The sequence below is a fragment of the Danio aesculapii genome, chromosome 13, assembly GCF_903798145.1.
Source record: "Danio aesculapii chromosome 13, fDanAes4.1, whole genome shotgun sequence".
In the NCBI taxonomy this organism is placed as follows: Eukaryota; Metazoa; Chordata; class Actinopteri; order Cypriniformes; family Danionidae; genus Danio; species Danio aesculapii.
This window is the reverse complement of record NC_079447.1, coordinates 2,111,484-2,126,786: the sequence shown is the minus strand read 5'-3', so window position 1 is coordinate 2,126,786 and position 15,303 is coordinate 2,111,484. Positions and strand designations below refer to the sequence as shown.

The 15,303-nt window shown below is 37.9% G+C and overlaps 1 protein-coding gene across 1 annotated transcript in view; it reads right to left on the bottom strand.

Moving 5' to 3' along the window:
- blnk (B cell linker) overlaps positions 1-14,762 on the bottom strand; it is a 69,706-nt gene extending 54,944 nt beyond the window's left edge. The window contains exons 1-2 of the mRNA XM_056471483.1: positions 14,688-14,762; positions 8,940-9,002 (exon numbers count right to left, since the gene is read on the bottom strand). Coding sequence (XP_056327458.1) covers positions 8,940-9,002; positions 14,688-14,756 — 132 coding nt within the window. The 5' untranslated portion in view covers positions 14,757-14,762. The remainder of the gene's footprint in view (positions 1-8,939; positions 9,003-14,687) is intronic.
- Positions 14,763-15,303: the final 541 nt, after the last annotated feature.

Sequence of the window (15,303 nt, the reverse complement as noted above, 5' to 3'; positions counted from 1 at the left end):
ATCTCCTCATCCATCACCGGTGTGCAGCATCCACTTGGATGATGCGACGGCAGCCATTTTGCGCCAAACTGCACACCAAACACCAGCTGATTGGTGTAGAGGAGACATGATTTAATGACAATAATTCTCTATGGTTACAACTGAATTAGTTACAAAATAACTGTATAAAATGATCAAATATGGAATGATAAAACTTATGATATAATATGTACCCAGCTTAAATGTAAACTTAAAGTTACCAGAGGTAGAAGGAGAGACACAGGGGGAGGGAGAGAGAGACAAAGAGAGCAGGCTCAGAAGTTAGCCTTACTGCAGTAGAGTCAGAGAAGATAGACTCCAGAGGAGGAGAGGAGCAGAGGAGGAAAGCAGACCAGGAAAAGAGGCAGAGCAGCGTTTTACCACCTATTTTGTCTCTTTCTTGACCATGTGACTAAAGCCCAAATGCTGAGACATTCAAACTGACCAACCAACATGTGACAACATCGTAAAACCCCCAAAGTCCACACACCAGGCCCTGATCTTATCAGTATCTGCCTTTGGAGTCAGTATGGCATTCATATAAACAAATGCATATGATCATTTAGCCTCTTACACAACCCCGGATTGATAAAGGGACTAAGCCGAAAAGAAAATGAATGAAGTATTTGGATATGATGATATTAATCAAATCGTGCAAACAGAGCATTTTCTGGCGAGTGAAACCAGAAACTACATTCTCTTCTGTCATCCAGTCCTGCGCAGTGCTGCTTTACAAATGGATTGGGGAAAACTTGTCCTCAAACAAATGTTTGTGTGTTTATATGACGTGGAAAATTTAAAAATGAAATGTCAAGGCAAGGCAAGCTTATTTATATAGCACATTTCATACACAGTGGCAATTCAAAGTGCTTTACATAAACAGGAATAAAAGAAACAAGTATAAGAGAAATAAAAACTAGTAAAAAAAATAAAATAAATAAGCATAAAAACAGATAAAATGTGTCATAAAAGAATGAAAAAGAAGTGCGATCTGTTGGACGTAGCACAGTGCTCATTCAGTAAAGGCACAGCTAAACAGATGTGTGTTCAGTCTTGATGTGAAAGTGCCTAATGTTGGAGCACATCTGATCATTTCTGGAAGCTGATTCCAGCAGGGGGCGCTGTTAGTAGCTGAAAGCCGATTCACCCTGCTTTGACTGAACTCTTGGAATTTCTAGTTTATATGATGAAATGTAGCTTTAGTAGTGGATATCTGCTAAACGCAACGAAATATAGGCTATATCTTACTTACACTTACAAACACTTAACGGTTTCCTTTACTTAAGATAACCGAATAATATGCAACATCCTTAAATAAAGGGGAATCACCTATTAAGTGTCATATAGCCTAGGGAGCCTATGTTTTAGGTCTCTCCGGAGCATTTAGGCTGAGTTTGACAGCATCTATCAAAACGAGGATGTTATAAAACACGTTTTATACAGAGTTTTTACCGGAGAATTTCTGTGGTTTTATATTATGACTGGTGCGCACCCAGCTATGTGGCGAGACCACTCGATGCACGATGCCAACAGTCGGTCGACGAGTGTTATGAACCGCACAGTTTTGCTGCGTGTATGTTCTTTCTGTCTCTCTCTCTCTCTCTCTACCGGCCCTATCATTTTCACAGGTACCGCCTACTTCGCAGCACTATTGGCTGACAGGACTGCCAATCTAAATCAACCGTGTGACGACGACTTCTCTCTCTGCCAATCACGCTCGTGAAGAGCCCTTTAATAGGAAGCGGCAACTGGAAGAGATCAGCTGCTGCTGTTGTTGTTGGCGTGTTGTCTGTTTGGTGGTGTCCGTGTGTTTTGTAGCTGTTACTGATGTTGACTTTGAGTGAGATTTGTTTGAGAGTTCTGATGTGTGTTTTTACATCTCTAGCCCGCTAATGCTCCATTCAAGATCCTTCTGTGACTTTTGACAAGGGAGATCTGGAACAACATAGTAAGTCACGTGACATACATACTTTGCACGCAGGATTATTGATGTATAGACACACTAGCTAGCGAAGTGCGCTAATTTTGTATTTCTATTTTTCACATTAGTGTAAGTTCAGGGCGCTTTTGGCGCTGAAGACTTTTCTTTTCATATTGTTCTCTTATTTAGTGGTTTGGGGAGGAGTTTAAGGCAATATTTTTGTTATATTTATTTCTTTGATTTTGCTAGCGCACCTTCTGTTCCCTCTCCCGGGTTCATCTTGGTTATTTTCAATTATTGTTTATAAATACTGTAAATACTGTGGGAGCAATAAATCTTTTGCGGTGCTAATTTGTAGTTGTGTCTTCTCTTGCCATTTTAATCTCCAGTTTATACTTTGGTCATCTTTATGTTACTCCTTTAATTCCCTAGACATATTTTCATCAAGGATCGTAACAGCGAGTAAACTAATATAATGAATGGAAACACACAGGCCTGTGCGTATAGACATATCATGTAATGCTGTACAGTAACGTGTCATTCGTTTGTTTCGGTTGTCTTCATTTGAATGGTTTCGTGATGATGCGATGGTGTGCTTAATCTGCCTGATTCCCGCTGAAGTGGGCGGGTTGTGTGATGTTTGATTCAGGGGATGTTCTGGGGGGCGGGGTTTACATGGCGTGCTGCGAGCTACTAGCCTGACAGTGGAAATGCGACATGATTTCGGGCTCACTGCTCAACCTTCCGGGCGATTGGCCCAGCCTGATAAAAGCACTGGCCCGACAGTGGAAATGCGGCTACTGTGTGCTTCATGCTTCTGTCAGTCTATGGAGACTCCTGTCACTGCTTCATCTAAAACTCCACATCTATAATCCTCTTAGTCTATGCTGACATTATCTTCAGCAGCTCAAACATGCTAATGGCTAATGGACAGACGGCTGCTTCTCACTCAGGGCTGCTGTTTATGCTAATCAAGGAAGGGATGGGAACTAGTGGGTGGGGCTTTCTTCCTCTGATGACACGTATAAAGGGAGAATGTCAATCACAGTGTTTCTGCAGACTGTTTATATCAAGCCTGATTAGAACAAATACACTTAATTAATGTTGACTATTAGAGGCTGGAGATATTCACACACTGCTGACACACAACTGTGTTTAAACCCCTTATTAAAGTGATTTTTGCTTGATATGACCCCTTTAAATTATCCTAATATTGTGTAAAATTCTCCTACAACAGCTCTAAAAGGCATCTAAAGTCAGAAAACAGGGATATTTGTGTAGGAATGTGTTTAATATTAGAATCATTTAGCTATGCGCACACACACACACACACACACACACACACACACACGTTCAGAACCAACACTAAGTACCCATAAACTCAGCACACACTCTCAATGCACACACACACACACACACACACTCAGGGGACACACACTAAGTTTCCATAAACTCAGCACACACTCTCAATGCACGCACACACACACACACGTTCAGAACCAACACTAAGTACCCATAAACTCAGCACACACTCTCAATGCACACACACACACACACACACACTCAGGGGACACACACTAAGTTTCCATAAACTCAGCACACACTCTCAATGCACGCACACACACACACACGTTCAGAACCAACACTAAGTACCCATAAACTCAGCACACACTCTCAATGCACACACACACACACACACACACACACTCAGGGGACACACACTAAGTTTCCATAAACTCAGCACACACTCTCAATGCACGCACACACACACACACGTTCAGAACCAACACTAAGTACCCATAAACTCAGCACACACTCTCAATGCACGCACACACACACACACGTTCAGAACCAACACTAAGTACCCATAAACTCAGCACACACTCTCAATGCACACACACTCGCACACACACACCCACACACCCACACACACACACACACACACTCAGCACAGATATATACACATACACACTCAGCACATGCACACACACAAATACGTTTAAACACACACTCAGCACATACTCTGCACACACATTAAGTGCACACACACACTCAGCACAAACACTCTCAATGCGCGCACACACAAATACTCATACACACACTCTCACATAGACATACACACACACACACACACACACACTCTGCACACACATTAAGTGCAGACACACACACAATTACGTTTAAACACGCACGCACGCACACACACACACACACACACTCAGCACACACACACCCAATGCGCGCACACAAATACTCTTACACACACTCTCACATAGACATACACACACACACACTGTCACTGAGCATCAGAGCAGGCATAGCTGTGATCTACACACTCGTCCAGCAGATGTTCACTGCATAAACTCCACACTAATATGCAAAACTATCCAATCTATGTGTTCAGCAGCCATTCAGGAGGACATGAGTGTGATGTAGAGCAGCAACAACACACACTCCACTCACACTTGCAGGATCTGCAGAACATGTGGCCAGAAGCAGTTATAGACTACAGCTCAAAGATGTGTTGTGAAAAGTGTAGTAAAGTGTATTATACTGTATTTATTTACAACTCTCTGTTCACGAATGCTCCAGCATAGTGTGGTATTAACTATAGTGTATCTATTGGGTCATTTGTTTATATTATTATAGTTATGACCATAGCAACTGTAGAATCACCACAACAGATCAATTACTATAGTTGTTGTGTTACCATAGCAACTGTAGAACCACCACAACAGATCAATTACTATAGTTGTTGTGTTACCATAGCAACTGTAGAATCACCACAACAGATCAATTACTATAGTTGTTGTGTTACCATAGCAACTGTAGAACCACCACAACAGATCAATTACTATAGTTGTTGTGTTACCATAGCAACTGTAGAATCACCACAACAGATCAATTACTATAGTTGTTGTGTTACCATAGCAACTGTAGAATCACCACAACAGATCAATTACTATAGTTGTTGTGTTACCATAGCAACTGTAGAATCACCACAACTGATCAATTGCTATAGTTGTTGTGTTACCATAGCAACTGTAGAATCACCACCACAGATCAATTACTATAGTTGTTGTGTTACCATAGCAACTGTAGAATCACCACCACAGATCAATTACTATAGTTGTTGTGTTACCATAGCAACTATAGAATCACCACAACGGATCAATTTCTATAGTTGTTGTGTGACCATAGCAACTGTAGAATCACCACAACAGATCAATTACTATAGTTGTTGTGTTACCATAGCAACTATAGAATCACCACAACAGATCAATTACTATAGTTGTTGTTACCATAGCAACTATAGAATCACCACAACAGATCAATTACTATAGTTGTTGTGTTACCATAGCAACTGTACAATCACCACAACTGATTATTCAAGTACTTTACTATAGGATAGTGCTAGTGTTTAATATAATTTACTGTAGTATTTCTTTTTGTGGAAATTACTGGCTGGTTGGGTGTTTAATTACTATTTAGGAAGTTGTTTAATTTAATATTAAGCAAGACTGTCAGGATTTTTCTTTTCGTTGTAATGCTACTGTATAAGATGTGAGGAATTTCTGTCATTATGTCAACCAAGTGAAAATGAGGAACAGTGTGTTTCTTTCTTTTGCATACATTTAGTGGTTATTAAAAAAAGCTTGGTTAAATTCAGTCTATCATCTTTCTTTTCTTTTTCTTTTCTTTTCTTTTTTCTTTTATTTTCTTTTATTTTCTTTTATTTTCTTTTATTTCATTTCATTTCATTTCATTTCATTTCAGAATCAGAATCAGAATCAGAAAGAGCTTTATTGCCAGGTATGTTCACACATACTAGGAATTTGTTTTGGTGACAGAGCTTCTACAGTGCAACAGAATTACAGAGACAGGACAAAAAACAGATAATAAATATATTTTTAAAAATAGAAGTAAGTAGTGAGTGCAAATATACAGATTGACAAGTGTATGTACATGTTTATTACTATATACAACGTTATATGTGCAGCTGTTATGTGCAAATTGGCATGTAAAGTGTGTTGTTAAATAAGTGTATATGTGTATAAAAGTGTATAGCAGTAGTGATGTTGGTTCCGCAATTATTATCATCAAGTGTTCATGAGATGGATTGCCTGAGGGAAGAAACTGTTTCTGTGTCGGGCTGTTCTGGTGCGCAGTGCTCTGTAGCGTCGACCAGAAGGTAAAAGTTCAAAGAGGCAGTGTGCTGGGTGTGAGGGGTCCAGAGTGATTTTGGCAGCCCTTCTGCTCGCTCTGGATAAGTACAGTTCTTGGGGAGTAGGAAGGGTTGTACCAGTGATTCGCTCAGCAGTCCGAACTATTCGACGTAGTCTTCGGAGGTCGTATTTAGTAGCTGAGCTAAACCAGAGAGTTATTGATGTGCAGATGACTGATTCAATGATGGAGGTGTAGAACTGTTTCAGCAGCTCCTTTGGGAGGTTAAACTTCCTCAGCTGACGAAGAAAGTACAGCCTCTGTTGAGCTTTTTTGACAATGGAGTCAATGTGAGTGTCCCACTTCAGGTCCTTAGAGATGGTGGTGCCCAGGAACTTGAATGACTCCACTGCTGCCACAATGCTGTCCATGATGCTCAGTGGGGGGAGAGCAGGGGGGTTTCTCCTGAAGTCCACTATCATCTCCACTGTTTTGAGCGTGTTGAGCTCCAGGTTGTTGTTACTGCACCAGACAGCCAACTCCTTAACCTCCTGTCTGTAGGCAGACTCGTCACCGTCCTGAATTAGGCCGATAAGTGTGGTGTCGTCTGCAAACTTCAAGAGCTTCACAGAGGAGTCTTTTGATGTGCAGTCATTCGTGTACAGGGAGAAGAGCAGTGGGGAGAGGACACACCCCTGGGGGGCGCCAGTGCTGATTGTGCGGATGCTAGATGAGAATTTTCCCAGCTTCACCAGCTGCTGCCTGTCCGTTAGGAAGCTGTTGATCCACTGACAGACAGAGGTGGGCACAGAGAGCTGAGTTAATTTGGGCAGGAGAAGTTTTGGGATGATAGTGTTAAACGCCGAGCTGAAGTCAACAAACAACATCCTCACATAGGTCCCTGGTCTGTCTAGGTGTTGCAGAGCATAATGCAGTCCCATATTAACCGCATCATCCACAGACCTGTTTGCTCTGTAGGCAAACTGAAGAGAATCCAGTGAGGGTTCAGTGATGTCCTTCAGGTGAGCCAGCATCAGTTTTTCAAAGGACTTCATGACCACAGATGTTAGTGCCACCGGTCTGTAGTCATTTAGTCCTGTAAGTTTGGGTTTCTTTGGGATGGGGATGATGGTGGAGCGTTTGAGGCAGGAGGGCACTTCACACAGCTCCAGTGATCTGTTGAAGATCAGGGTGAAGATGGGGGCCAGTTGGTCAGCACAGGATTTTAAACAGGCTGGTGTTATAAAATCTGGGCCTGGTGCTTTTTTCCTCTTCTGTTTCCGGAAGACCTGGCGCATCTCCTCTTCACTGAACTGTAGGGCAGGTATGAGGGAGGCGGGGGGGTGGTGGTGGTGTTAATGGTGGCGTGAAGAGCAGTTCAGAGTGGGTGTGGGGGGTTTTCTCAAACCGGCAGTAAAACTCATTCAGGTCGTTTGCAAGTCGTTCATTGTCTACAGTGCTGGGGGATGGTGTCTTGTAGTTTGTGATGTTTTTCAAACTTTTCCACACAGATGCTGAGTCGCTGGAAGAGAACTGACTCCTTAGTTTCTCAGAATAGTTCCTTTTTGCGACTCTGATCTCCTTTTCCAGTGTGTATTTGGCCTGTTTATACAAGGCCCTATCCCCATTTCTGTAAGCAACCTCCTTGGCCTGACGTAGCTGTCTGAGTTTTACAGTGAACCATGGTTTGTCATTATTGTATGTGAGTTGAGTCCTGGTAGGAATGCACACGTCTTCACAGAAACTGATATAAGATTTCATGCATTGTCCCATAGTTTTTTCCCAGCTGCTAGGTAGAACGCCTAAAGATAAAATATATATATATATGTATATATATATATATATATATATATATATATTTTATTTAAATTGCACTCTTTGTTTGTTTTAGTTTTCTCAGCTGATTTACTAAATGTATTTTTATTTTATTTTATTTTTTTATTATTTAATTTAATTTCCCCCTTTATCTTGTATTTTATTTATTTATTTATTTATTTATTTATTTATTCATTTGTTTATTTGTTTATTTATTTATTTGGTTTGTGTGTTTCTTGTTGATTTATTAAATATATTTATTTTTTTTCAAGCCATTTTATTTTCCCCTTTATCTTGTATTTTATTTAATTATTTATTTATTTGCTTTGTGTGAATGAAAATCCATTTCTTCATTTGTTTCTTGTTGATTTATTAAATATATTTCTTCTTTTCAAGCCATTTTTGTCGGTTTTAATTTTATTTAATTTAATTTTCCCTTTATCTTGTATTATTTATTAAATATATTTCTTGTTTTCAAGCCAGTGTGTTTATTTTATTTTATTTGATTTTATTCACTTTATCTCTTCATCTTGTATTTACATTTTTCTGTTTAAGCTTGTGTGAAAATTCTATGCTTTTTTTTCTTTGATTGTTAATTAATACATATATTTCAAGCCAGATTCCTCCAAACCTGCACTACAGATTGAGACATTGACGGTATGAATTATCCCACATACACCATTATATAAAAAAAACTTTCTCCGAGCATGAACTGACAGCTTCAGTTTCACCACATGATCTACATTATCAGACCTCAATAAAATCTTACACAATGCAAATCCATTACAGGATGTTTGCTTCACGCTCCAGTCAACCTATTTAAGGAAGTCGACTCGGGTTTCTTCTTCATGTTAAACATTTAAAGCACTGCTGCGTTTTCTGTTTAAGATTACATCCCTGATTTTATCCAAACAATTGATTAGAGCACTTGAGGAATGAACACCTCAGATTATTGTGTCACTTGCAAAGTGAAAATAAGGAAATTGGCCAAAAATAAAAACGCACTAAAAAAGGAACCTACCAGAAAGCGTCCACCATCAATCCGGCTTCGCTGTACGGCGTCTGCACACTCTCTCATGTTATTCTGTCAATATACAAGATTAATTAACATCTTTATTGATCACACTTCACAATACGGCTTCATTAGTTAATGCATTTACTAACATGAGCTACAATGAACAGTAGTTATGTAGCATTTATGAATCATTATGGGATGCTGATCTCTACTCTGTCAAAGACTTTTAATGTTGAAAATTAAACTCTGCCGTTTAACAATGGGACTTATTGACATTTTAGTAGCTTGAAATAATATAGTATAGAAGTAATAATATATCATAATAATAATATAGAAATAATATAGAAAAAATATCTAGTGAAATAAGTCTGTAAATTAAGAGAAAATGTGCTGCAGTTTATTACTTGTTTCTTTTATTCCTGTTTATGTAAAGCACTTTGAATTGCCACTGTGTATGAAATGTGCTATATAAATAAACTTGCCTTGCCTTGCCTTGCCTTACAAGGTGTTTGTAGCGTAATATACAACACCAACCCAGACAATATAGCACTGCAAACTATTAAAAAAAGCCTGTGACTGTCTGTGGCTCCCAGCTACGTCTCAGGACACTGTTCATATTACTGCTGCACCACAGAGCTCCATCTGAATAGTTTCATTTTAAATAACATGTGAATGTTGTGCGTCCGGTGTGTGTTTCTTCCAACTGTCATGTGCGCAGTGCATCCGGTGTGCGACCCCCTTAAGAATGGAGTCTGCTTTAGTTTTGTGGATCAGTGACTGCAGGATAAAGAACATTACGCCGGATGCCAACATTATCCACACTAAAGCTGAAGATCTTCATCAACCTTTTGCTGACAGCGATGAATGTTTGAGCCAGACAGCAGGTTTTGATCTTTGGTTCATTCTATAATACTGGACTAATTTTTCTACAAAGGTTTGAGCTTAGAGAGTGTGAAAAGAGTGAAAATGTTAATGCCTGTTAATGCCTGAGAAAAGAAGTGTGTAGTGAGGGGGTTTACAGCCTTAAAACATCTCTAATAATTGTTAAAAATAAAGCAGACTACTTCACAGATTTCGCCTATCGTGGGTTATTTTTAGGACGTAACTCCCGCGAATAATGATGGACTATATAGAAATAAAAATAGACACTTTACAGTTTTGAAATCGGTGTTTGCCTCATCAATTCTCCCTTTTAATGTGCTAAAAGACTTAAACATGTTTGCTGACCCCAGAGGGGTTAATTATATACTAACATCAGCTAATGGAACTGTATTGTTTAAGAAATAATTGTCACTATTAATCTGTGTCTTATTACATGCCTATTATTGAGATATGTGCTGCTTATTAGTATTTATAGAGCACATATTCGGCAAGATCTTATTCTACATATCTAAATAATCCTACTACTACCTTAATGACTATTAATTAACAGCAAAATAGGATGCAAAAGTCATACATAATGGTTTATTAATAGCGAGAACTGTACCTTAAAGAAACTTTCTACTTTTTAAAATTAAAAATAAGTTCATTTTACAGCTCTCCTGTATGTAAAGTTGAGTTTTATCATTTCTGAATTCATTTACATGATCTCCAGGTGGAAGCACTTTTAGCTTAGCTTAGCATAGATAATTGAATCGGATTAGACCGTTAGCATCTTACTAAAATACGACTAAAGAGATCATTTTCCTATTTAAAGTTTGACCCTTCTGTAATTACAGCTTGTAGTCAGACTGACGGAAAATGAAATGCTGCTCTTTTATTGGTTGATATGCATGGGAACTTTACTGCCATTCTGGCGTAATGGTCAAGAAACTTTTACTGCCGTGCCATGACAGCAGCAGCAAAAATATTGCGGAGCACCTGAAAATCTTGTAACAATCGAGACGGTTCAGAATATATGTACTTTGGTGCAGATCTTAAAGTGTATTTATTTAATACACTAAGGTTAGCTGGTTTCCCATTGCTGCATAATATTATTGCACTGCTACAATAATGGTTCCTCTCCATATCAGCTCAGAAAATAGCAAACTTTTAATATTCCGTCACTCTTACAATATGCAACTACAAGCTTTAAATAGGAAAATTATCTGAACTTTTTTTGAGGGAGATGCTAATGGTCTAATCCGATGTAATGATTAATTAATGGATAAATCTGTCATGGTACAGCAGCAAAGTTTCTTGATTAACACAACTGAATGAGAGTATAGTTCCTATAACCATTTCAACCTAGAAAACAGCAACTTTTTATTTTGCATTAGTACAAGATGAAAATTATCAAAACTCTGTGGTCATTTTAGTGAGATGCTAATGGTCTAATCTGATTCAATGATTTATGCTAAGCTAAGCTAAAAATGCTCACGTCAAACCCAGAAATTGACTGAATTAATTAAAAAATGGTATAACTCAACTATTTAACACTTGGGGAGCTGTAAAATTATCCTATTTCCAAAAAATGTAAGTGTTTCTTTAAATCTGTCATGGTACGACAGCAAAGTTTCTTGATTATTACGCCAGAATAAGAGTATAGTTCCTATCCATATCAGCCTAGAAAATAGCAACTTTTCATTTTCCATCCGTCTTAGTACACAATAAAACTACAGTCAAGAAACTATGAGTCAAGCTTTAAATAGTAAAATTATCAAAACTCTGTGGTCATTTCTAAGGGAGATGCTAATGGTCTAATCCGATTCAATGATTTATGCTAAGCAAAAAATGCTCACGCCAAACCCAGAAATTGAATGAATGAATAAAAAACAATGGTAAAACTCAACTGTTGAACACTTAGGGAGCTGTCTAATGAGCCTATTTCCAAATAATTAAAGTGTTTCTTTAAATCTGTCATGGTACGACAGCAAATTTTTTTTGATTATTATGACAGAATGAGAGTATAGTTCCTATTCAAATCAGCCTAGAAAATAGCAACTGTTCATTTTCCATCAGTCTTAGTACACAATGAAACTACAGCAGAGTCTAATGGTCTAATCCGATTCAATGATTTATGCTATGCTAAGCTAAACTAAGCTAAGCTAAAAATGTTCACGCCAAACCCAGAAATTGACGGAATTAATGAAAAAAAATGGTAAAACTGTACTGTTTAACACTAGGGGAGCTGTAAAATGAGCTTACAATAGTCTCAAACTTTAAATAGAAAAATTATCAAAACTCTTTGCTCATTTTTTAGTGAGATGCTAACAGTCTAATCTGATTCAAGGACTGATGCTAAGCTAAAAGTGCTCTCTCCAGACGCAGAGATGGGCTGAATGAATAAAAAAAAAATTGTTAAACTAAACTGTTAAACACTCAGTGAGCTGTAAAATGAGCCTGTTATCCAAACAAATAAAGTGTTCCTTTAAATCTGTTATGGTTCGGCAGCAAAGTTTCTTGAGAATTACGCCAGAATGAGAATATAGTTCCTATCCATATCAGTCTAAATAACAACTTTAAATTCTGCATCAGTTTAAGATGACAGTACACAAGAGTCAAAATTTAAACAGGAATATTATCTAAGCTTTTTGGTCATGTTTGAGTGAGATGCTAATGGTCTAATCTGATTCAATGATTTTTGCTAAGCTAAGCTAAAAATGCTTTCGTCAAACCCAGAAATTGACTAAATGAATTATAAAAATGGTAAAACTCAACTGTTTAACACTAGTGGAGCTATAAAATGAGCCTATTTTCCAAACAAATGGAGTGTTTATTTAAATCTGTTATGGTACGGCAGCAAAGTTACTTGATTATTACGCCAGAATGAGAGTATAGTTCCTATCCATTTAGGGACAGAAAATATAAAACTTTCATTTTGCATCATTACAAGATAACACTACAGAATAGTCAAGATTTAAACAGTAATATTATCAAAGCTCTTGGGTGATTTTTAAGCAAGATGCTAACGGTCTAATCCGATTCAATAATTTATGCTAAGATAAGCTAAAAATGGTCTCGTCAAACCTGGAAATTGGCTGAATGAATGAAAAACAATGGTAAAACTCAACTGTTTAACACTTGGGGAGCTGTAAAATGAGCCTGTTTCCAAAAAATTGAAGTGTTTCTTTAAATCTGTTATAGTACAGCAACAAAGTTTTTAAAATATTATGACAGAATGAGAGTATAGTTCCTATTCACATCAGCCTACAAAATTTTTACAACAACTTTTTATTTGCCTCATTACAAGATAACAATACAGAAGAGTCAAGAATTAACCAGGAATATTATTAAAGCTGTTTGGTCATTTTTAGTGAGATGCTAATGGTCTAATCCAATTCAATGATTTATGCTAAGCTAAAAATGCTTTCGCCAAACCCAGAAATTGACTGAATGAATAAAAAACAATGGTATAACTCAACTGTTTAACACTTAAGGGAGCTGAAAAATGAGGCTATTTTCCGCAAAAATGTAAGTGTTTCTTTAAATCTGTCATGGTACGGCAGCAAAGTTTCTTGATTATTACACTGAAATAAGAGCATACAATGTTTCCTCTAGGATTATTTCCAGCTGTGGCAGCAGGCCTCCCCCTTGCTTGAGCGCCGGTTTCCTCTGCTCGTGCACGCAGCTTCTTGCATGCCCTCAAATATACGCTGCTCAATTGCAGATCTTCTAGTGCGCTCTCAAATAAACGCTGCTGAAGTGTGATTTAGTGCGTTTATGTAGTGAGTGTGTCTCCAACATTTATTAGATTTGCTAGGAATATTTATGAATGTCTCCAATAGACCTACAGAGCGACATTAATGCGTTATAAACTCCAGCAAGATAAAGTCATTGTATGCAGAGCCACAGACCTTGATCTATAAAGTATGATTATGGAAACTGTGTTCATCTTAACTGAAAGCTACGCTGTGTTTGCTAGCCTCACGCATCACGCACCTGTCAGTCAGAATGTCTCCTTAAAGGGTTAAACAAATAACGAACAGCACAACTACGATTACAGAAATGTTCACGCTGTTATAATTCACTTACCTTTTAATAAGTTTTGGTGCGATTATCACCCGCTATTAAAATAAAAGACTGAATGTTTTAAATGAGATGCTGTAATGTAGCCGTGGTGGGATGATTTTTCGGTGCGTCGCCTCGGAGGAATGAATGTAGCGGAAACCATGGTATAGTTCCTATAACCATATCAACCTAGAAAAAAGCTACTTTTCATATTGCATCAAATTATGAAAGCTCTTTGGTCATTTTTAGTGAGATGCTAATGGTCTAATCTGATTCAATGGTTTATGCTAAGCTAAGCAAAAAATGCTTTTGTCAAACACGGAAATTGACTGAATGAATAAAAAAAATGGTAAGAAAATGGTAAAACTCAACTGTTTAACACTGTAAAATGAGCCTATTCTCAAAAATGTTGGTGTTTCTTTAAATCTGTCATGGTTCGGCAGCAAAGTTACTTGATTATTATGCCCAAATGAGTGTAAAGTTCCTATAACCACTCCAACCTAGAAAATAGCAACTTTTCATTTTGCATCAGTATGACACTACAGAAGAGTCAAACTTTAAATAGGAATACTAAAATTCTTAATCAAAACTCTTTGGTCGTTTTTAAGCGAGATGCTAATGGTCTAATCTGAATCAATGATCTATGCTAAGCTAAGCTGAAAGATCAGGTGCATGTTGGTTCTTGTAAAATGAGCCTATTTTCACAAATACAGTGGAGTGTTACTTTAAAGTAAAGTGTGATTTATAGCAGATGAAAAGATTGAATGCATTTGCCAGGATGTCTTGTAAATGAGTAGTTTTGTGTGTTAAAACGCGTCCTCTCACCTGATTGAGAAAGCTAGCGACCTGTGCTGGACTCCATCCTTCACACTGCTCTCTGGTCGGTAAACTCATGCTGGTTAACTCTTCACGTCTAACACTAGACTCTGATGTAGCTGAGCACTAACACTTCACTTCTGTGAGGCAATCGTGGGAAGTTCCTCTTGTTTTCACTGATGGTAAATGACCATATGTAGCTCTGTGTGTGTGTGTGTGTGTGTGTGTGTTTTTCCTCACACTTCTCTGTCAGAATCTGCGGTGATGAATTCACTTGTATCTGTAATGTGTAACCACTAAGGGCTCTGTTTAGACTCACGTGTGATTTTTAAGGCCACTATGAAGTGCAAATAGAGTGTGAAAGATCTGCTTTTAGTATATCTTGTTTCATCGTCCTCTGTGTGGGGAGAAAACACACTGTTCACACGGACCGAATAGGAAATGAAAGACTAATTTGAGGTTTATATATGGCATATGTAGGTTTTATACCGGAACTAGCTTTTAATTTTTTTTATTTTAGACTTTTTTATTATTTATTTTTAGTGTCAACATATTGTTGATGTTTTGTTGTTTATAGCAGATTTTCCCATACTCTAATGCAAGGACATCAACATGACGTCAGATT